The 24,945-nt window shown below is 34.3% G+C and overlaps 2 protein-coding genes and 1 long non-coding RNA gene across 3 annotated transcripts in view; 1 reads left to right on the plus strand and 2 right to left on the minus strand.

The window, feature by feature from the left end:
* hwt (SH2 domain-containing adapter heavyweight) overlaps window positions 1-24,945 on the minus strand; it is a 172,547-nt gene that overhangs the window by 75,642 nt on the left and 71,960 nt on the right. The window lies entirely within an intron of this gene.
* LOC147906653 (uncharacterized) lies at window positions 263-14,706 on the minus strand. Its single transcript, XR_015548252.1, has 2 exons — window positions 8,579-14,706; window positions 263-8,500 (listed from the first exon to the last, which is right to left on the minus strand). It is a non-coding gene; the product is annotated as an uncharacterized LOC147906653 (long non-coding RNA).
* LOC105147658 (hypothetical protein) lies at window positions 16,077-20,788 on the plus strand. The gene is made up of 3 exons (XM_011058826.2): window positions 16,077-16,542; window positions 17,292-17,689; window positions 18,863-20,788. The coding sequence occupies exons 1-3, from the start codon at window positions 16,513-16,515 to the stop codon at window positions 19,746-19,748; spliced, it is 1,314 nt and encodes a 437-aa protein (XP_011057128.1). The 5' UTR covers window positions 16,077-16,512; the 3' UTR covers window positions 19,749-20,788.

Below are 24,945 nucleotides of genomic sequence, written 5' to 3' on the forward strand. Positions count from 1 at the left end.
AAATATGCCATTGGGTATTTAGTGACTATCCACTGATTCAGATTTAGAGAGAAAATTTACATAAATATGTTATAATATTTGCAAAAATTATCTTTCCATGATTTTTGTAGAAAAGTAATATTCAAGTTAAACAAATTTTTCGTTTTATAACTTTTTCTTACTTCATAATTCCGTATATTTCTAATTAAATATAACAATAATAAATCAAATAAATAAGTATTTATGTGGAAATAGACAAGTGCTCCACTTTAAGCAAATGTAATTATTTTTTTGCACTTTTTAACAATCAAGAAGAAATTCAAGTACCCTAAAAAAATTAATTATAATTCTGTTAGTTATCATACAAAGGAAATTATTTAACCATTTTCCCATTTCTTTATGGCTCTTTCATAAAGAACGACTGAAATCAGTAAAACACAGACGTGTCACGATTTTTCAAGCGTTATTGAAAAACGTATCGACTCGCTGCCGAAAGCCCGTATCGCCTTTCGTGTGCATGAAGTATTCTCAATGCGAAACTCTGCCGCGAACGATGGGTTGGTGGCTTGAGGGAGGTAAGAAAAAAGTTTTTTTAGAGTTTCTGATCCGTGAAAAGCAGCGATTAAGCGATTTATAAGTGCAACCTTCCCTCCTATCCTTTGGACCACCCGCATATTCCGCCTACCTTCTTGCTCTCTTACGGGCCTTACCCTTTCCTGTAACCTTCCATAACCGCCTACTCCCTTAGTCGTCTTTGCGATAATTCCCTTGACGTGGGGCTTTTGAGACTCACACGATGCCTCGGTCGCTTTAACGCGATCCATAAGGCAAAAGCGAAACAGCCGGAACGTAAAGAAGCCGTTACCCTCAGCAATATTACTCAACCTTGCGACTGCAACTGCAATGCGTGATAATTTCAAGGCGAATTTTAATTTTACGATAGTTGTGCTCGCCTCATTGATCGTCTGCACGGAAAGAGCAATTTTGCTGAAAAATCTAAAAATTTAGCTAGACACAGATCTGAAAATAATTTTCTTAAACCATCAAACTAATTTTGTTGGAATCTTAAGTATGACGAGCAATGCTTTGATATTTCAGCAAGTAATTTATTCCAACCAATTTTGTCGTCCTATCTAATTATTTTGGTGGTCCAGTAAAATTATTTTGAGATCTGCAGTTAATCTTTAGTTAAATTAATCTTTAGTTAAATTTTTAGATTCTTTAGCAAAATTGCTCTTTCTGTGTGGAAATCTCAAAATGCTGAATGTCTCTATACTATAATACTTTCTATACTTTCTATACTTTCTATACGCATTTCCTTCTATATTTGTATACAAATTTCATAGTACATATAAGTTTTTTTTTTTTAATAAAAGGAACAGATGGTTCGTTGTTTCATCGGAAAACATAAAACTAGACAGACTTTACTTGATCGTAAAATATCTGTCGGAAAATCTTCGATCAGCAATAACAAAACTTCTGTTACAGAAATCCGGAACTTTTTAAAAGATTTGATTCAACGTGAAACGTGATGTTTTAAAGAAGTGTTGTTGTGAAGAACGGATGAAACTTTCTCTATGAAGAAACAACAAGCAAAGTCGTCGAAAATTCGAGAAACATGAGTCGATGATACTATGTATACAATTTAAAGTTTAAAAGACAATACGCTAACAAATAAACAATGTAACAAAGATAATATTGATTCTAAATTAAAATAATATACTTGCTATACTTTGCTTGTATAAAAGACGCGTGTCTCAGTCTCGAATAAATCGGAGTACTAAGTGCAAATAAAACACAGGCTCACAATCATAGTCCTGAATTGAAGTAATGATACCATGCTTTATTTGTGATGCGCAATGCAATGTAGCATACATGTTTCAATTTCAAATCAATTTCGGAATATTGAATTCGAACGAAATGCAACTCGCACGAGCGGACGATCGCAATTTCGGATGATCGATTCGAGTGCATGTCGACGTGAGGAAAAACCAAATTACACGGTACGTTAAAGATGTCTTGCGAGCACATCAATCTGGATCTGGCCCATAAGACTTCGATTTCGCGCCAAACCCCTCGGTCTCTCCGTGCAACTGCACTCAGGGACACAATGACTCACGCACTTTATTGCGTCGCTTTGTCGTCCACCGAAATCAATAGAGGTGACATCACGCGTGATTATCTCGGCTAAAATAGCACGAGCTGATTCAGTCGTTTCGCAATAAAGTACACGTGGGCGTTACGCGTCGCTTACTATTAGCAGTCATTATCCTTCTTTGCAAACGATGTAGAAGAGCGGCAATTAATAACTAATAATAGCCGCGACAGGCTACACACCAAGCCTTGTGCATCTTTCATCGATCATGAATGTGTTATATCGCAGATTATTCTTTTATTACGCGCGATCTCTTTTACACGGAAGTCTATTAGAAGTCTATTATAAAACAAAAATGGTTCGAAAAGATTGAAGCACTTGAGATTGAAATAAGTTTCCAATTAAAGCGCACAACTTTTCGTCAATTAATATCGCGAGATAAGTTTTTATGATAACAATAAGTAGTAATAACAAGGCGATTGGAGTCGTCGCTAGAAGTATAATAGTTGCGCAAAATGTCAAATATTATAATTTACTACATAAATACTACTCTCTAAATCTGAATAGTCACTAATTATTCAGTGGCATACTTGGCACCAAATCGAAGTTCAACAAAAAAAGGAAGAATGTTTTTGAGCATTATACTCATATAATTAAAATATTGATATTTACATGTTAATTTCAATATTCTATTCACTAAATTTATGCACTAAAACAAAGATAATTAGATCTCATAATAAACATTAGATAGGTTAGAGATTTCATATTTCATTCACTGATTACTAGTGGCATATTTGGCACTAATATCAGTGATTATCCACTGATTTAGATTTAGAGAGTATGTTACATTAACTTAAAAAAACCTGTACGTTTCAGCTCACATTTGGACCATCTTCAGCAGAAATAATGACAAAAAATATATGTTGCATCATTGCATGTTTCGTGATCATGTCTGTAATGAGAGTGAGAGTCTTCCTTGACAAAATTGTTGACCCTTACAGTTCTTAGGCGTTCAGATCAGGGTTTTTAAGTTAATGTAACATAGAGTTTAATGTAATAAATTTTAATATTTGACACTTTACGCAACTACTTCTAACGACGACTCCTATTGCTTCGTTATTACTACTTATTGTTATATTAGATATAAGGAGTCCATTAATTTTATTATTTTATATCGATTTTATGAGTTTTTATGAATTCTATTAATGAACTTAACTATTTTTATTCTAGTCGTTTATGTTCAAAAGCTAGAAAAGGAATCGATAAACCACTGGGGCAAGTTTGGAATTACGCCAAATCGAGCCACGTCGTACGTATAAAGATTTGACGAATCTCTGAAGTTCCGAGCAACTTTCCGCACTGTAAGGATTGGAAACGAGAAGAGCGGGGGGGGGGGGGAGGACAAAGTACAGGGGAAAGGATGTAATAAGGATAACGACTTTGATAACTGGAACGCTGGACAACGACATGAAGAAAAAAAAATTCTTTATCCCTCGCGCCCTGATGTTTGCGTTTCTGATTGGCTAGAAAGACTTGGCTACATAGCAATCCCTTTTGCTTTCTTTCACATTTTCTGCTTTGTCCCTGATTCCATATCCATCTCGTCTATCTCTTTTTTTTTCATACTTGCTTCGTTCAAATCGGTCATTGTTAAGAGATAATACATTAAGCTCTCCTACCTTATCCCTCATTTGCCGTCTTAAGGACGGCAATTATTTCTTATTTTGATCCTTATTCTTATTCTAGATCCACGTTTGGCCAAGATAAACGCGATATAGGAATGTGATGATATGTGAAGAGTATATGGTAATAGTTTACGAAATGATATAAATAACAGAAGACGTCTCTCTTTTGATACATCTTCCTGTTGCGCGCGTATAAACATATACATATATCTAAAAGTCTCGAAGGGACGGAACTATCTGTCCATCGGTTTCGAAAAAATTACATTTTACAGCATTCAGCGTTGTATCTGCATCGCTGAATAGAATTGCAAGTTCTGTATCGAAACTCACGAAGTATATAGCGGGGGAGGGGAGAGGGGGTGAATACGAACCCCGCCTACCCGATTACAGATAACAACAAAAGCTAGAAAAAAGGAAAAAAGCGACGCAATTTTCGAGAGGCACTACGAATTTTTTAACGCTCGAGCGCTCAAAAGTTCGTGAACGAATTTAGGGAGGCTGACAGTAAACCGCAAAAACGCGTGCCGCAGAGAGGCACCATGCACAAAAGGAAGGCACAAGTTAAAACGAATCGCCATGAAAAGAAGGAGGAGGAGAGTGGCATTCCCAAAATGCAACAAGGGCGTGCCAAGGGTGAGAGTTGACTGTAACGTTATTCGCGTTACATTCACGTACATTCGTGTATATACGTGTGTCGTACAAATATTCTTTCTCGCCATTCCGTCGCCTTTCCTGAACGCAAATCCCACGCACATCGCTATAAATATGTCCCCGTACTAGCCAAGGATCGCGCAATTCCCATGCGAACCTTCACCGTCGATGTATAAAGGATCTGACATGCACAGTGTATTCTAACACCATCGGATGTCTTTTTAGCCACAACTTTTTTCATTCAATGCACGAACAATTTTTGTTTGGCGAAAATACGAAAAATATGAATTATGACTTATCCTTAGCATAAAATTTAATAAAAACTTTAAAAAATCAAGATATTTAAACTTTAAATTAATTATATTAAGCATTAAAATATAAGTTATGTCGTCTCTCTTCTCTTCGAAAGAATTTAATTTGTCAGAAGCTAATTATTTCCAATTGAATTATAGATATTTGCAATTTTTTATAGTGAAAAATTAATTGAAAAGTAATAAATGAAAAGTAGAATAAGATTTCAAAAATTAAAGTATTTAAAAGTTTTGTTTTTCAGGCAATTACATAAATATTGTCGTCTTTTTTTCTAAAGTTTAATTTGTTAGAATTAATTATTTTTAATTAAATTATAGATATCTTGCAATTTTCTTTGAATTGTGAAATAATAAAATTCAATAAAATCATAAAGTAATAAAATTAATCAAATGTAAATACAAAATCTGAAAAAAATAACTCATCAATCATGTCATGGTATCCCAGTCTCCAATATTTTATGACGTTCAAATCGATAGTGATCATATTTAAGGGTCGCCATATTATAAATGGGACTTCGATATTGGAATTTGCAATACACGTAATTGCACGCTATAATATTTGAGATGCTATGAGAAAAGCGTTTTCCAACAATATCTTAAAATTCCTTTTATTCAATTTATAGATTATACGCGATTAAAATTCTTGCACTATATATAAAAATAACGTGATATTTTATAATTTGCGTAAAGATTATTCGCAGTTTTAAAAACACAGAAAGTAAAATAATATAACAAAAATTTGCAGAATTTATGTCATTTCGCTTTCGCAACAACAGTTGCGTCATGTAAGTCTTTTTGGAAAAGAAATTATGCTTAGAGCTAACTTTACTCGAAAATACATCAATAGATTACGTTTCCCAATACAAAGAGAAGATGATAATACCATTTCATGCCATTATATTGAAATATGTAACATTATTTTACTCTTTCAAACTTTCGCAGCTTCACTGAAACAAAGCGTGCATTTCTGTAACTACGTGTGACCGAATTACCTAATTACCAACTATTCATGTGAAGACAATAACGTTTCAATTGTAGACATAATAGGGGTATAGACCATGCATTCCTATATATGAAATTGTCATTATTAGTTTAAAAAGAGTGAGGTAATTTCATTTACACCGATCTCTCTCTCTCTCTCTCTCTCTCTCTCTCTCTCTCTCTCTCTCTCTCTCTCTGAAATTTTCTTTCCTTCTAGATCTTTATTATTATTTTCCTTCATTTTTCTTACGTTTATTTTAACTTTATTTCATTCCTTCTTATCATCATTATTATTATTATTATTATTAATTTGTTTTGTTTCGTTTATACATATTTTATTCTGTGCTGCTATCTTTTTAATTCTCTTTCCTTTTTTGTTGTTATTATTTCTTAGAGGGCTTGGCTGGAATATCAATAAACGCCTTTGTCTATATATCTATCTCATCCTTTACAGGAATTTTTTCTCAGAAATCTAATATTGGCCAATTAATTTAATACTGACAAGTTTATTACTAAAAAAAATAATTAATTACGTATTTGGAATAATAAAAGCAGTAAAAACAGCAATGCTTTTAATATTCAAACTAATTGTACATAATTAATTACTGTTTGTTAGTATTAAACTGGCTAGTATTAAATCGCGACCAATATTAAATTTTTGTGAGAAATCCAAAGCGAATTAAAGAAATGCTAATGCGATTCAATAATTCGTTCAATATTGCGTTTTTTTTCTAACGGAGCACAAATGTTAAGATTAGGGATTACGCAATTTATACTATTACAGTTATGATTTAGATGGGTGTGCATTGCATATAGATATATAAATTAATGTGATACATATATATCTTATACATTGCAAACATGAAATTAAAAAGCAAGAAACAAAACTTTGATTCCAATTTGACACGTTTCAGTTTCGGATCGGTTGAACTGCGGTTTGCAAGCACGAATCTATACGGCGCTTATTTGATACAAGGGCTCAAAGTTTCATTACTTGCCAAATGGAACGTTCAGTTGAGTGCTAAGCAACTCTAATCTGAATGCAGAAAGTTTTGAATGCACAATACAATCGATACGCTCAAATGAGATCACACACACATACATGCCAATAGAATTCACGTATGTGTCTGTATAGCACTCAAAAAAGAAGTGTTTAATTTTGAGATAATAAAACGTTCTATTCTTGTCTCTATTTTTTAAACATTTAAAGTAAAAAACGTAAAGTGTTTTAAATCCAAACACATAGTGTTTTAAAAAAGGTTAAAATTAAAATATTTTCAGAGGTGTTTAAAAAATGGAGACAAGAATAAAACATTTTAATATTTTAAAATTAAATACTTCTTTTACAGTGTGAAGCAGTGAAGTTTTTTTTACTTTTTTAAAGAGTTTTTCTCTGGATAAAGTATTTGTAATATTTCCATGTTCTTAAGTATTAACACATTCTGTCGTCAAAAATAGCTAATAATATTTATCACAGTTTTTAACTGTCTAAGACACAATGACAATTTATATTAACAAATAACAAAAGATCTATATTTAAAAAAAGGTATTATCGTAAAGTAATTATAAAATGCGTGCAAATATAATATTACTTCATTTTAACTTTAAAAACATACTTATCTTTATTTAATAATATAAAAATGATATTTTAATTATTATTGTAAAAAACATTTTTAATATAAACATTATTTAACAATCAATTGTCACTATTTGTGCCTAAAATTAAAATATTTCCTTCTAATATTTTCTTTGTTTAATTTTTCTTTCTTTCTTTTAAAACATATTTAAAAAAAAACATTTTTGCCTTTACTTAATAAATATATTGCTATGCAAGTACGCAAATATTATTTATAATATGCGATTAATTTTATCATGTTCATTGAAATAGATTCTATTTATATCACATTATGTATATCAAATATAATAAATAATTTTGTAAAACGATATATGAGAGAGCAGAAAGAGAAAGAAAGAAAATCTTTTTAGAATAATGTTTACACAAAATACCGGCAATTCGTTCGACATATCGTAGATATGTGCACACATTCTATATTTACAGAGAACCATAAATGCGGTACCTCAGCACAGTTTCCTACCAGTGTGCAACATCTCGCAAACAGGCTTTAAAGTTGTTCGTGTGAGCACAAAACTGAGGAAGTTGAACTCTGTGGATCGTTGTTCTATATATTCGTACAAACGCTCATTGACGTTTCAGTGAAACGCAGCTAGCGCTCTGGGATGCATTGTAGTAACACGCCAACGCAATTATCCCCTCGAGATCCGAGTTTGTTCAACATTCATCAGCGTACGCTGTTTTACCAGTGGTTAACAACATTTTCGAGAATAAAGATTGTTCAACCTAGGATCAGCATACATTTTTAACAATGCGAACTGGAGCGAACAAGGTAAATTTTGTGACAATGCAAATCGGCGATTTTCATGAAATTTAACAAACGAAAGATATTGATTATTTTATAAATAAATACATATTTATATATAATGTTTCTGTCGTGTTTAAGAAAAAGTTATAATCAATTTACATAAGAAAAAGAAATGTCTCGACGTCAGTCTAGTACTATTTAAAGATTATCGAACTATGCAGCTTGCCAACGAAGCAAATTAATAATTTCTTCAATGTTGCAGAAAGAGAGAAAGAAGAGAGAATAATCATCAAAATTATTTCACATCGAAGTAAATTCCTCGGCAAAAATAAACGGCTTTTCTAACAGAACTGCACCACTACATCCACGTGTTCGCGAATGCTGCTTTCACCGCAGAAGCTACGGATAGCTGTAACTCTAAAAAAAAACTCATAATTTTCTGAGAGCAATCTGTAAAATCTTTTCAATCGTGGAAAAAAATGTTTTTTAACTCACTTTTCGAGATATGATAAAAATTGCCAGCACACAGTTGGTTCACAATTCGAATTCTGCTCGAAGATCAAAATTGAATTTGAGTCAATCAAACGAAACACGATCAGAGATGCGGAAGATGAACGTATGTTTACACCGATAGGTCGACGTGTGTACGTGCGGTGACGAAACGTCGCGTCGTTAGCTCGGTCTGGGAATATACAGAGAAGAGCAGTACGATCTCGGAAGGTAGCTGAAATGGACTCACCTCTCTGCCGGCTGGATGCAGCCACGGGGCTTCAGACTCGGGGCTCGCGGCCGGCGCAGATCGGATAGCACTGCGTGAATGTTAAGCACAGGTGGCAATATCTCCGATGGCACGGCTACGCCGCTCGAGTGGTCGGTGTGGACTGCAGAAAAGCCCGCAGATGATATCAGAGACCTAGGGGAGCACCGTATGACATCATCGCCGGCCAATCCGCACGAGCTTGCCGGGGCGCAAGCGCCGCCACCCTCCCGGCACCGAGGATGCTTGCGATATATCGCAATCGATTGCATCCCCGACTTCGCGCCCCCGACAACGGAGCCCTCTGCTGGCGGGATTTCACTCTCGGCTTTGAAATGTGGCGCCAAGTTTGTAGGCGCTGCGACATCAAGCAGCTTATATCCTAGGTTTTCCAATCTTATCGACTCGCGGAATTTTCTATTAATATTATTTTCTATATTAAAAAAATTTCTTCTTTACGATGAACCTTTTCTCTTTACAAACACTTGTAAAAGAAGTGTTTAATTTCAAGATATTAAAATATTTTCTTCTTGTCTCCAGTTTTTAAACACTTAAAAATGTTTTAGTTTAAAATTTTTTCAATAAACAAAACACTAGAATGTGTGGAAACATTAAACACTCGTTTAAATTTAAAATATCTTTTATTATTGAACATTTTTATAAAAATGTTTTAAACGTAAACACTTTAAACACTACACTTTTTACAGTGAAAATAGTGGAATGTCAGTATTTTTTTTTATTACTGGTCGTCAATCTAATAGCTCTTGAATCTATTAAACTTATATATACGAAAAAAAACAGCTAAAAATTTTATTGATTCGGCAAATCTAGTTGTAATATACAAACAGTCAATTTTCTATATTAAAATAACAAAGTTGACAGCTGAATATTAGCAATTTGTTAAACCATCAAATTTTTTTAGTTATAGATGTTGAATTCGCGCAATAAGTTATAGGTTTGCTGTACTACTCAATTTACTTTTTTTTTGGTGTAAATTTATTTGTTTATCAATAACTTCTCTTTCTTTATACGTTGTAAAATTTAGATTTTTAATTATTGACGTCAACAGTTTCAACAAAATATTTGTCAAAGAATTGAAAGCAAAAACGTTAATATAGAATCTAAAATTGTGTTCGTTGTGTCGCTACATCTCAAATGAAGTGTATATAATCAATTTGTCAGACTGACAAGCTTGACAAGAACATATGTGACCTGAGCGCGAACACATCGTAGATGCCGCTCACCACATTGTCAAGACAATCCGCAACGCGGACAGATAATAGATATCAAGCCAAACACGTGATCGTATAAATCTTATCGGAGTAGCGCTCGGATAAAAGCGTTTCGCATACATCGCTCCTCGCCTCGACATAGACAACAGGTAAGCTTCTTTGTTGTTCATCGTCGTCACAGCAAGCCGCGCTGAAATATGTAAAATTATTCTTGGATCTTTGCACGATCTTGAAACCAGCTTGCCAGCGTGGTGTTTTCGAAGCTTCGTGTATCCCTCAGGTACTCACATACATTCACTCGTTTACAAGCTCGTGACGCAAACACTAGCTGACTGCACAGGTGCGAAGAAGGCTTATGGAGGGACATTATCATATTCGTGAATACAAAAGTTTCCTTTGTAAGACGCGAGATTGCCGCGCGAGAAAGCAGGTCGAGCTTTCAACTGCCTCCGAAGAATGTTACAACAAACCACCAGTACGCGAAAATGCTTAATTTCTTGAAAAAAGTTCACTACACCAACTTTCAACAGCAAAAAGCTTCGCTGCGTGTGTTCTATTTTATATATATAAAAACAAATCTGTAAACACGCGTCAAATATTCAAGATGTTCCTAAACCACTAAACAACTTACACTCTAAATCTATAGCAATGAAATTTCACTGCATTAAATTGAAATTTCAATATAGGCATTAGTGGCAATTGCGCTAATGTTACTGCCAGTGAATTTTACTGCAAGATGAGAATGAAAAATCTATTCGATAATTGGAGTGAAAAATTTACTCCAAAAAGGAGTGAATTAGGAGGTTAGAATAATAACAGAATAATGTTATTCCAAATCCAAATAACAAAGCGGAGACGAATTTTGAACAGAGCATGCTGTCAATCTATTAACCGATTAACTTTATTTTTAATTATAAATTTTTGAAAAAAATTATATACATTATAAATTAATTTATCTACTGGTAAAAATAATGGTTTAATGATATAATGATATATACGTACATAATTTTGACAAATGATAAATATACGATAAATGATATGACAATGCGCTAAATTCATTCCTTGCAGTAACATTCAATGCATCTGCAGTAACATGCAATGTATTATCAACTAATGCTTAAATCACTTCAATTAATCGAATGAAATAGCACTCCTTTATGTAAGAGTAAATAAATTAACTTCAAAGCAATGACTTTGCTACTCACTTTTGTTAGCAGTAAAATTTTCATTGCTACAGATTTAGATGTAAAATATAAATTTATAGGAAAAACTTAAAATAAATTTTCTTCTAAAAGTTTTCTCACAAAAGTTTCGTCCAACAAGATATCGACTTCTTTGTTTAATAATTAAATTTTGATTATTGTAAAAGTAATAAGAAAGATAAATCTGAATTATTTCAATATTATTCATTGCCATAGTTTTGTAACTTTATTAATATTAATAACATTTATAACTTAACTTTATCATAAAAGCAATAAAGAGGATAAATCTAGATTATTTCGACATTATTCCTATATATTCTGTGAGTTACAGAATTAGAGGAATAATTTCGAAATAATCTCCTTTATTGTTTTATCTCCTTTATTGCTCTTATAATAATTAAGTTATTTAATTATAAAATATTTTGTTCAAAATATATATAATAGCCTTCAGCTTTGAAGCATTGCATCAATGAGAGGACGAGTAGCTATTTGACATTGTGTCTCTAATTTCTTCGTACGCTTGTATTATACTCCGTTTTAATAAATAAAGGTCAATTAACGAGTACTTTATGCTTCAAAATAAACAAGACTAAAAGTTATTTTGATATTCATTCCTTTAATGTCCTATAATTTAAGAAGTTAATATTTGTTAAACAAAGCGTTTGTGAAACGCTATTTCTTAAACAAATTTCTAGAAGAAAATTTTATTTATTTTAAGACCCTAAATTCATATTTCAAATTTGGCGATTTAACCCAAGAACGTCTTGTACATTAATAATTGTGGTGGAAAATAAATATTGAGTAAGATTTCCTGGTCGATTTTTGTCTGACGTAACAAATGGTGTATGGCAACAATTTACGGAAGCATTCATCAATTCCAGAAAAGCGTCTACCCTCTCGTCAAACAACAAGATGCTGATATCTTCCGAATCGATTTTACATTCCGTGATTTCGCTTTAGCTACGTATAAAGGGAGCTGTGTGTATTCCGCGTATTTATGAAACTACAAGCGATACATGCGTGTCTACACATGCTGAAGTCTGTTCCCTTCGAATTCACGTAAAGGTAATATGAGGAATGGTCGAATTATGCGACATATTGCACGGTTCGAATCCGCCCTCACGCACATAGTCGGATATTCGGGAAGAAAAAGCGGTGTTTATAAGCAAGGGAATTTGTTTCGACTGACTGATTGCGCATTGCTTTGTGCTACAAAGGTGGATCCTGTTATTGGATATTGAAAAGTTCAATTCGAAACGCGATCAACCACCAAAAAATATTCGCCAACGTATGCATTTAATTCAATTGGGAAGCAATTTATTTAATTCCAATTTTTATTATTATCTTAAGAGTTCAATAATTTCCTCGTATAAAGAGCTAACCAGGTCATTATGGCTGTATTGTTGATGGGATTTCGAGTGAGATCGATCATGCTCTGCGTAAAGCTGGAAATATGCTCGAATCAATCACAAAGCCAGTCGCGAGATTAAGCTGCACAACGACCGTTAGTCTCCTTTATTGATCAGGAATGCTTTACTGCTCGCTAAAATTCGCTGCACGACCTTTTGGGGTGATTGGAGATTAGGAGGCTAATGTGCGGATAGCTCTAGCAATGTGGAGGATATACGAAAGATAAATCAGCAGTTTCGGGAACTATTACAGCACAGCAGGTATCGAAACCGTATAATTAATCGAAAAATGCTGAAGGTATTAATATTAATAACATAGGGTAAAATGGGCTTTTTCGTCTATTTCTCGATAACGTTTATGTTTCTGAACAGCACATGTTAATTATTTAAAGATTGTGCTTGTATTCTCAAAGAGCAATCATGATTGTATAATGTAATTGTATAAAGCACATCACTGCAAAGAGATATTATTTGCAATCGTAAATTATTACTTTAAAGTTGAAACTGATGGAATAATCCCGCCCTACTTTATTATTAACATATTTATAATTTTATAATTTATGTATTGCATATAAAATGTATGTAACATTAATGTATATCCTCGAAATAGAAACGTGAGCCAAAAAGTGAATACAAAAACTGTAAGATATTCCATTGGCCCTGACATTTAGCCCTCCTTTGCCCAGATGATGATAATGCTTTTAATCAACGTAACGAGCTATCTCAAACTTGACGTCAAAGTTGGCTGCATAAATAATCATGTCGCATGAATAGGGCGACCATACGCAAAACCATTTACGACGCGATGGACGAAATCACGCGAATATCGCGAGCGGAGATTTTCCAGAAAAATTTGATGGCGCAATATCGCTACGAAAAAGGCAATAAGAGTAAATTGACGTCTTGGAAAGGAGGCTCGGGGTGCTCGAATACCAAGCTGCCGTTGCCGGCTTATTTCGTCCCGTTTCTCGGTACCGTGTCTGTACTCCAGAATACTTTCCTCTCTCCCTTTCTCGGTACGTTAGAGGGTGAATTGAGTGGCGCAAGGAAAATTATTAAACAGTTCCTTTAGATCTTTCCGAGGCTCGCGAGTGCATTAATTTATGAAGATATGAGAAATAAACTAAAAAAGAATGGCTAAAAAATATTATTACAGTATCCTCCATGAGTTTAGAAACACATTATAAAAATATGCTCTCGAGAAAAATTTTTGCTTATCATAATATGTGCCCCTTCGAATCCAACAATTTTTTTCTTTGATATTTTCTCGTATCATTAAAAATAATGAAGATATTTTAAATGATCAAGTTAGAGGAAACACCCTGTATAATAACATGATATTAAAATATGGAATTTTAATTAAAATGTGATTCATACGAAATCTAATTCTTCGCGGAGCCATTTTACAATTTTTACAGAGTCTGAAATCAACTTGCGATCAACTCTTTCTCAAATAGTTTATCATTTTTATAGAAACCGTTATACTACAATTAAATGACCTGTGATGTGTATATACAACGTTGTATATAAACAAGTGACAATAAACCAAAGCGTGAAATTCAACTTTAAGCACTCAATGCTGTGAAATAATTATCCGTCATCTTTTTGGCATGTACAAGCTTATAGATTAGGCGTATCCAATTGGAGCTTCGGAGCCCAAACGCCATCGAGGCTAAAAAAAAATCAATATGGATAAGATTTCGGAGACTGTAAAGTGTTAATACGAGCGACGCTTATTAATACTTTACAGTCCATGAAATTTTAATCATATTGAATTTTTTGGCGTCGATAGCTTTGAGATATCCAAGGAAACTTGTTATAAATGTTCTAGATAAAAATGTTTATCGTTATTTAGACATCATATGATGTATTTATCAAAAACATGTACACTGAGAAAAAAATATAGTCAATTTTAATAAATATTTAATTTAATAAATATTAAATATTTTTCAATATTGCCAACTAAACATTTACTTATTGTACAATAAATGAATATTTGTTAAGTAAAAAAAAGATTATTAAATCAAATTTATATTTCTTGTATCAACTAAATATATCTTTATATTTAATAAATATTTAGTTGACAGTATTCAACTAAATATTTATTAAAATTGACTATATTTTTTTTCAGTGTAGATCGCTATTAAGTAATTGTTTACCAGTAAAACGTAGGGTATTTCCAAACTTATGGAAGGTATTGTACCTATTCAACAATCTCTATCAACAATTCTTTAAAAGACAAAGTGTTTACGTAAGAGCTTGTAAATTTTAAAAAACTTGTAAATCGTAACAGAACGTTGAATGTTGCATTGAATTGGGGTTCCTCGTAGTCAGCACGCCGTCACTGTTGCCCAACGCGTGTTTCCATCTCGCAGATTTACATAAGTGACTTATGGTCAGCGAGTATTACCCTCGTGGTAGGGTCGTTCAGTCGTATCTTTGATGCGTCGTACGCGCAGGGATTTAAATGAGGGACGGTCGTTAAGGGAACCGGTGTGAAATATCACGCGAAAGTATCTGCTTTCGTTATTCGCGGATATTCACGCGTGATGTTTACAAAAGACCAAGCGATCCGATTCTTCCTGTTTTTCCAACAACTTCTCATTTCTCATCGTTAAATATAATTTGCAATTATATTTACGATTTTAAAATTTTATGATCCAGGCTTATCCAGGCTTTTTTATTCTCGTCTATCAAAATCGCGATTTGACTAACAAGATGATATAATCCAATGAAGCAATTAAAAATTCATCATCTGCAACATCATTGTAACTAAATATATACCTCCGCCGGTGATAATGATCGAATTTCGACATTACGTTAACCGTTCGATTAATTAACTCGACAATACTTCCCTAATAGAGTGGTTGCGGCATTCGATTAGCCATCGAAATTATATTCATTAAATCGAGAAAATCCATTTCCGTACAACTAGATATCTCTTCCGTACTTGCTGAATATCCCATCGTTTGCAAGCTATATTACTGTCGCGCAGATAACGCTTCCAGGTTCATCGTATCCAAGATTAAATAACGCGAGGCCAGCAGAAATTTTCACAGTGATATATAACGATGTGACACGTGATCGCAGATTTAATTTAGAGATTGTACATCGCCAAAGCGAACGTAATACGATACGTGACATGAGTGCGTATATGTGCGGCGCAATCATAATTACGTTTGCGCGTGTTGCCAATTTTTCATATATAATTAGCTGTCATCAATTAACGCTTACATGATGCTATTCTATCATGCGTTGACTCGTCTGGCAGAGAAGTGCGATATTTTTTTTAGTCGTACACATATGAGATCTCGGATTTTTCTGCATTTTTTATTTTATCCATGGAGTCAGCAAATAATTCAAAGCCGATTTTTTTCCGAAATCCTCTCTCCAACGAGAATTTATAAGAGAAAAATATCAATTCTGATTTGATCGAGGAATTCGTGCGCGAAGAGAAATCGCGAGATATCTCTGCGACGCTCTGCAATATCACAGAGACATATGAATAATCGTTAATTAATTCCAAGCACGGCGCGTGCAAAACGACCCGTCGGCGAAAAAACACGCCCGCCTTATATTCTCAATTTTTTATCTGCATATGTAACGAGCATAATAAATACCAGTGGCGGTTACCATTTGGTGACGCGAAGCGCATAGCAACGAGAGCAAGCATTTTTTTTCCTCTCCAGCCTTATAGTCCCGCCCGAGCGCGAGCGTTTTATCTGGCGTAGCAAAACGTGGAAGCAGTTCTCTATCATGAGCGGAACGTTTTATCAGATAAAGTCGCGCTATCGGTCTCGGCAGATAAGGGAACGGTGACAGGCTGACGATGACACACGGTGCCCGTGCTTTTGGAAGTGTACGTGTCGCTCTGGATATTTTTTTTCCCCGTTTCCTATCGCGCGTGTAATTCTTGCCTCTGTTTTCCATCTCGTGTGGAGAATAACTAAATAAAGTAAGTGGTATCGTTAATAAAAATTCAACGGTCTAAAAAAAAGTCGTCGAATTGCATAATAAATATTGGCATATGGTATGAAAATATGGTATGAAAATATGTACGATAATAATAACTAAAAAGAGTTGAATGATCTCTCTATAATTTTTAAGATTCGCTTTACGATTAAATATTTGAAATAAACTTTTATAAAAGTCGTCGATCATTCGTGTGAGTGGATATCAGTTATTATCGGAGAATCGGTAACGTTTTTCTCGTGAGCGTTATCAGGTACAAAATTCAAAGCGCACTTGATTAAATAATCACAGGTCATATCTCTGAACGAGCACACTAGCGCCGCGCATTCGTCCTAATCCTGTTTGCACTTTAGCCGTAACCCTCGTTCGCCTCTCTTAAGTCCTCCATTATTCTATATTGAATTGCACATAAATCTTCATAGCAAAAGAGCAACTTGGCTTGCGCTTCTACGCGAGTGAAAGGGCACAGAGTAATTTCTCTTCATCTTCTCGCGGTAGGAGCAGAGCGAGCGGCCGGTTTTTCTTTGGCTTTGCTTGTACTCAGTTGAGAAGTAGATTCGTCTCAATCTCGGTCCGAAAGACCGATAAGAAGGACAACCGAAGGACTATAGCACTAAATAACCGCCTCCTCGATAGGTCATGGATACTCTGTATCCGAATCTCTACGAGCGCTTCAAGACCGAAGGCCTCTGTCCCATTTGCTTCATGGAGATGGAACTGATGCCCAGATACTCGTGCATTAACGGGCACACCGTATGCCATCGTTGCAAGCCTTATTATTACAATTGCTTCACGTGCGCAGCACCGTTGGATATGGAGATCCTGTCGTCACAGAAGGACACATCCCAGCCATCGCGTCGTTATGACGATTATAATCCTAGCGCGCCGTCGATGAACGATTTTCTGGACTATGAAAGGAGAGTTTGGGAACCGTTCGTGCCTTCTGAAAATCAGCATCTCGAACCCTGCTCGTATTCTTATCTAGGATGCTGGGTGAAAATACCAGAGCATCTACGAGCGCTTCATGAGTCGAGGTAAAAACAAAAGCTTTATTCTTGTCGTCATTATCAATTTGTAATCTTCAATTGTTAATCGCATTTTGCATGAATTGCATCCATTTTTAGAGCTTTATAGATAGTAACAAAAGTAGCGCAAACGCCCCTTTAACTTAATCTAGATTAGAAATCAACCATTTTAAGGAATCACTGAATGCTCATTGAATGATAAATTAGATCTAAAATGATGATTGAAAAGAGAAGAGTCAATAGCAAAATGTGATTATCAGTAATTGCACATTCATGATATCTTATACATTGTTGCAAAATTGCAATCTGTTTCCCTATAGAGTTTTTTTTTTTTAGAACATATAAAAAGAAGAGCATAAAAAATCACAGCATCAGATGTAACTCTGCGTTTTAAGAATACTGTTATTGAATTACTGAAGATGGCCAGATTGTGGCCGAAACGTTTAATGTTTTAATTAATGTAATAATAATTAAATATCACAAACTATAACTTGTGCTATGGTTTTTTATGCTCTTCTTTTTATATGTTTTAAAATTATAACCACGTTAGTTTTCAAGATATATTTTTTTTTAGGTTCTCTCGGAATCCGGTCGGATATCCGATTCGAAGAAATTGCCTTCTCGGATATCCGATATCCAGTAACCGATAATTTTACGATCCGGTGCTTCCCTAATGAGAACAATTAACTTTGAATTTTATCTCATGAATAAAGAAACAAAAAGTAAAGATAATTTGTAAAAATCAAATATTTTAGATAAAGATATCATTAAAGATATTTATTAAATATGGGTTACATTTTCAAATATAAATTCTTAAAGATTTTTAAAAATATATCTAAAAAATGAAAATGTTAAAACTGTTACGTAAAATGTTACGAAACTGTTACGTAAAATGTTATTATTTTAATATATTGCCTAAAATGAAAAATTATAATTTTATATTTTCGGCTATGAGCAGACACAGAGGGTCGCAAAAAATTAATTAGCGAGCTACAGGTTATGCATCATTATTCTAACATAACGCAGGTGTAATATATTATAATCATAACTTTCTCTAATACAACACACGAGTCACAGTACAGTTATATATTGTTGGACAAGAAATTGTAACTAGCAATTAATTATGGTTCTGTTAGTTGGGTTTGCTGGGTTAATGCTGAGATATTAAAATCATAATTTCAGGTGCCAGTTTCGACCGTACTTGGAGGAGAAACACATGCCAACCGATCTTCATCATGGCCATGACGATTTAGTAGAATGTTCGTACTCTGCAGCAGGATGCAGGATACGAACAGTGCCGTGGAGACGCAGCATTCATGAGCAGTATTGCATCTATAAGACCAAGGACATGTTTCAAATCGTGAACGATATGAGCAATGATTTCGCGTCTGCGACAATCGCCGATAACAATTACAGCGGCGATCCCGAAGAATTGGTGCAATGCAAGTTTAAGCAGTATGGTTGCATGGTGAATATTCCGAGGAGACGAAAATACATACACGAGCAGAAATGCAATTATAAGAGCTATGAAGGAAACGTATTTCAAAATATGAACGATATAAGCGACGGTTTCGCATCCTCGACAATCGCCGATAATAATTATGGCGGCGATCCCGAAGAATTGGTGCAATGCAAGTTTAAGCAGTATGGTTGCATGGTGAATATTCCGAGGAGACGAAAATACATACACGAACAGAAATGCAACTATAAGAGCTATGAAGGAAACGTATTTCAGAATACGAACGATATAAGCGACGGTTTCGCATCCTCGACAATCGCCGATAATAATTATGGCGGCGATCCCGAAGAATTGGTGCAATGCAAGTTTAAGCAGTATGGTTGCATGGTGAATATTCCGAGGAGACGAAAATACATACACGAACAGAAATGCAATTACAAGAACCATCAAGGAAACTTGGACAGATTCGATTATTCCGCGCAACCAGAATTAGATCCTGACGAGCAAGTAGAATGCAGGTGGTCCGAATATGGCTGCCGAGTCAGACCGAAACGTTATCGTAAGCAAGTTCACGAGGATAAATGTAATTACAGGAAAGAATTGCCATGAATGCAGCGTTACATTTAAGCCAATCTTAAGATACTCTCATGAGTACAACTACAATTTTTAGCCTTAATTATACCAAACTAAACTAATGTTAATATTCAGTAAATTAGTGTAATTCTCGCAACATGCTAATGTTTATCAGAGCGAGATTACAAAATATTCTTTTTCTGAATTGTGATTTTGTCTTTTGAGAGATATTGATCAACATGCTCAATCATTCTCAATCTCTGAATCGCATAAGACACAAAGACGTGGAAACTGATTGTTTCCTCTCGTAATTGTTGAATTAAATGGAATGCTAGTTGGAAACGCGTATATTCCTCCCTTCTGTAGCAGAACAAGTAACTGAAGTGTCGATATCAATACAGAACAGAGTCGACAATTCTATTAATAGGTAACAAGCTGCGAGTCGAGCTCGTCAAGATAACAACAATTAGCAAACAACAAAGTGAATCTGATCATCGACGGCGCCGAGATGCGGAGCGATTTTGTAGAACGCATTAACGGCGATTTCCAGGAACTCGCAGGGATAATACAGAAGAGGATTATTTACTCTCTCCGCCACTCTCCGTTCCCGCGCGAGATAGCGAGACTTCCGCCTGTCGTTCCGGGGATCATCTTGAGCATGATCGTCCAGAATGAGGGAGTGATGGCGTGGCTGGGATATCCAACACCTGCAGGCTAATGGTGGGTCTCCCTGTACGCCCACGACCGCATCACCATCGCTCGACGAAACGACACTTACACGTTTATAACATCCCATTTATAACGTCGGCATGGGCAAAGGATGGCGCGCAATTCTGTCTCGATGCGCGATTGTAGATGGTATCCTGATGTCTCGAAGTCAATAAAATATATCAATATCAGAGACAAATTGCGCCATTTTATTTGTAGTCGTTTTATTCGTATAATAGTTAACCTTTCGGTATTATTCTACATATATCATTTTATCACATATTTACCACACTATTATAAAAAGTATTGCATAAAAATAAACATATTGTAACAATTTTTTTTTTCAATTAAAATGCTAAACACAAGAAGTCTCACAATAATAAGAAAATGTAGCTTCATTAATAAAAGTTATAGCATATACAGTAGAGTAAAAGTAAACTCGGATACGCCACATTAAAAGTGGCTTCAAAGAATTAAAGGAAAATTATATTCTTTGTGAAAAATTATTATCAAGTTTAGAAAAAAAATAATTTACGTTAGATTATTATGTATATTTATGGAAAATCATATTGAAAAATCAGCGACACTCTGTAGAAACGCAAAAACGAACATTGAAATCTATTTCTTGCGCCATGAAAATCTGAGACGGTCCCATGGGTACGCCTTCGTTTCTACTAAATAAATATCGAATGGATCGTGTCGCGAAGAAACTCTTGTCCGTATACAATGCTAGCAGTCTGTCATCTCGTTTGGTCAGAACTTTAACGTTCGACACTGCTCCGACGGACAAAGGGATGCAGGGACTATTTTACATGGTAAAGACCAAAAAGGACCTCTGACCAGCGAATGCCTTAAAGAGGATACCACACCAGACCTAGGTTTATAATCGTACAAAAAGGGAATGCCATTTCAAATTACGCTCAGAAACAATCGGGGTGATTCTTATTCAAGACAATGCTTAACCCCACGATAGCTACCCTTTACCTTCTTTAATTGCATTTCGGATTATTCGCTGATTTTTAATTAAACAATTTACAAAGAGATTGCGCACTTTAAAGACGATACTTTATTGTAACTGATTTTGTTTGGAAACATCTGCTACTTCTGATTCATGCACATAAATTTATTTCGCGCGATTGTATATTATAAAAAATTTAAATTTGTTTCATGCGTGTTCGGCTTTGTTTCGTCATTTCTTAGAATGTAAATACTTTCGCGTGCGATCTCATATTTTTTTCATAACAAATAAAAACAATTAAGGAAACATATTAAATTTATAATGAAAAAAGATGTTCGCTTTCTACTTCAATAAATCAGAAAATCGTGACACCGCATTAATATACATATTTGTTATTTCTATGTAAAACAGCGACGCGAAAGGAAAAGTTGATGATGGATAAGGGGCGATTATCAGACGAAAGTTAATGGCCTTTTCTCCTCATTAAAACCTCTCTCGCATAAATTAATAAGCCGATCAGCGTTAGATGATGTAAAATAAGACGGCACCTCGTCACCGTGTATTTAAGAAGCTAGGTGAAATAAATGCAGACACGACAAGTTAAAACCGGCTGCTTCGTGGGATTGAGTGAAGGGATGAAAGGAGAAGATGCGAGTAAATTGCACCCCTGGGGACGAGCCTGACGAGTGGCGCGAAAGACGCAACAAGCCAGAAGTCAGCCAACTTTAATTAAGACAACGTTGCAGACTAGATATAGGCTCGAGAGTTTATATAAGAACTCGGACCTGTAACATTTTTTCAGCTATAAGTTTTTAGGACGTAATATTTAGGAATAAAACGATAGGAATATAACATATTTCGTTATCACTATGTATTCTAAAAATTTATCTTTTAATTTGTTACATAGTTTTATTGTAGTTTGAAATCAAATTTTTCTAAATGAAAAGAAAGAATTAAAAAATTATTGTCTTTCGATTTTTAATATTAAATTTTTGTAATCAATTCTCAGATTGCAAGCCTCTTCAAGAAAAAGAGAAAAAGAGAATCAGGTCGATTTAAAATTTAATAAAGGATAAAATTTTATTACTATATTTGCCACGCTCTTAGCTTAATTTTTAACAAATCTTTTGAACTGCGCAACTTAAAAGCTAATGGTCTCTCAATGTTTTTGTTGAAAAAAATTAACTTCAAATTAATTAAAAAATTTCTAGGTAAATGATGACTCGATAGATCTAAAGTACCTCTTACGTTACAATTAAATATCGGTTTGTTTTGTAATTGTATATTTTTTTAAAAAGCATATTAGGAAGTAAAACCAAAATAGAAATTTGTCTTGTAAAAATTATGTGGTATCAAGAGAGTATCCGATCTCTCTCTCTCTCCTCTCTCTTTCTAGTGAGATGTGTTTCTCTCGAGATGTGTCTCGATCTGCAGCACGGTTGTAGATCATCGCGTGTATGCTCGTAAAACATATCGATAGCGCAGGGGATTTGGAAAGATCGTGTTCCCACGTAAATACCTCACGCCAAAAAATGACGGCGTTCGTATCTTTCGACTGCCGCCTGCGTATCGCATGGCACGCGAGCTCTATAATTCACGTTAGCGTTGCACGTCGACCGCGTGGGAGAGCCGACCGATCGTATCTCAATTTCGTCAGGATATAACTACCGGGACGTCAATGTAACGAACAAATCCGTGTAACCGTTTCTGATCGGAGCATCTGATCGCGCGGCACGTACGCGATTATCATCCAAGCGAGCTCGAGAAATAAAGATTTGCGACGAGTAAACATCCATCAGACGGAAATCCAATGGAAATCGTAACGTATCAAAATACAAGCTCAAGGAAGATTATACGTAACACTGAAAATATCATTCGCTAAGATGTTCTTTAACTCGTTTCTAATTAATACTCTGAAGCTGAAATTTGTAATATAGTTAAGGACGTTGGGTCTGTAAAACTTATTTAAATTATTATGTGTTAATTAAAAGGCAGTAATTTCAGGAAATTACAATGACAAAACTCGTATAAAAAGAATGAATACTAATTGTAAGTATATTTTAATAAAAATAATCTAAATTTATAGATGTAACATAAAGAATATTGTTTGGAATTTTTGACAAAGAGATTGAAGTGAGTCCGATAAATTTATCGTCAGTTTCGAAGAATTAGTAAACTAAATAAAAAAATTGTTACATATTATATTAGGTGTTGGAATTAATTCGTAGCGTTTTTTAATGAAAGAATGTTATTTATTTCACATGAGCATTAAAAAATACATTAATGAAAGTACTTCCCATCACTTGTAAAACGCTACGAATTAATTCCAACACCTAATACTTTTGAAGAGAACATTAAGATAATGGAAGTCAAATGATTTTCCTGTTATAACGATAATTAATCGCTAAACTTACATAGCCGATTTTTTAGAAAATCGGAAAAGCATTGAAATTTTAAACACTACTTGTTACGTACAATTTTTTTCGTTAAAATAATATAAAAGATTATTAAAAAATTGATATTAATATCTACTTCATGATTTGCAAGACAATCTATTCATTCTTGTATACATTAAGATTAATTATCATCAGACGACAACTTTTCAGAAAAGCAATCATTAATAAGTAGAAACGATCACAAGAGAAACTTTCCAGTACTCATCGACTAATAATTAACGCTATGATATTTTATATTTCGGGGCACGTCCGTGGAACAAACGATTTCTGTGTTCGGTGGCGACAAACTTTTTCCCGCAGTATTAAAATTCTTAATACAACCCTTTCGCACTAGAATGGGGATGAATGCGAGAGTACATTCATGACGGTGGAAAGACAGGCCGAAGAGGAAGAGGTACGTCTCGAGGAAAAAGCGAATTTAATGAAACGAGAAAAACCCCGGTGAAGGTGTATTTGTAATGCAAATATCTGACTCTCGGAGGGACGGAAAAATGAAAGCGTCGAAACAGACGGGAACGAAATCGAGCGTCCCATCGTTCTCGCTAATCCGATTTCGAATTCTTCGTCGTTTCGCCCACTCACTCGCTCGAATCACGTTCTTCGACGCTGAGCAATCTTAGCAAAAAAATCCTAATTTTCCTTTCCTTAATTACTTCAGGGATTCGATAAAATCTTAAAAACATCGCAATACAGAAATCGCAATTATCGGCAATTCAACAAAAATTTTAGAAATCGCAATACAGGAATGTTCAATTATCTAAAAATCACACACAGAGAAAAATGTGCAGTATTATAGATATACTAGAATTCTAGTAAACTTTATGGAATTATCAAGTTTATATAAAGATACGTGCTTACTTATATGAAATTTTCTTTACATTTCTGGTAAATGGGATTGTCGTATAATTATTATTCTTACTTTATCGACAAAAATTTTTTCTTTAGCATTGACAAAATTTATTTTACTGCATAATAAAATATATACATGTATAAAAGTTCTGAAAGTTGTTTATGCTCGTCAATCTTGAAAATAGTATGATTTACTTTACTGTAAATATAATTTGCTTTACTGAAAGTAAAGTGATTTATTTTACTATAATAATCACTTGAA

The sequence above is a fragment of the Acromyrmex echinatior genome, chromosome 19, assembly GCF_024713525.1.
Source record: "Acromyrmex echinatior isolate Ae372 chromosome 19, ASM2471352v2, whole genome shotgun sequence".
Classification (NCBI taxonomy): Eukaryota; Metazoa; Arthropoda; class Insecta; order Hymenoptera; family Formicidae; genus Acromyrmex; species Acromyrmex echinatior.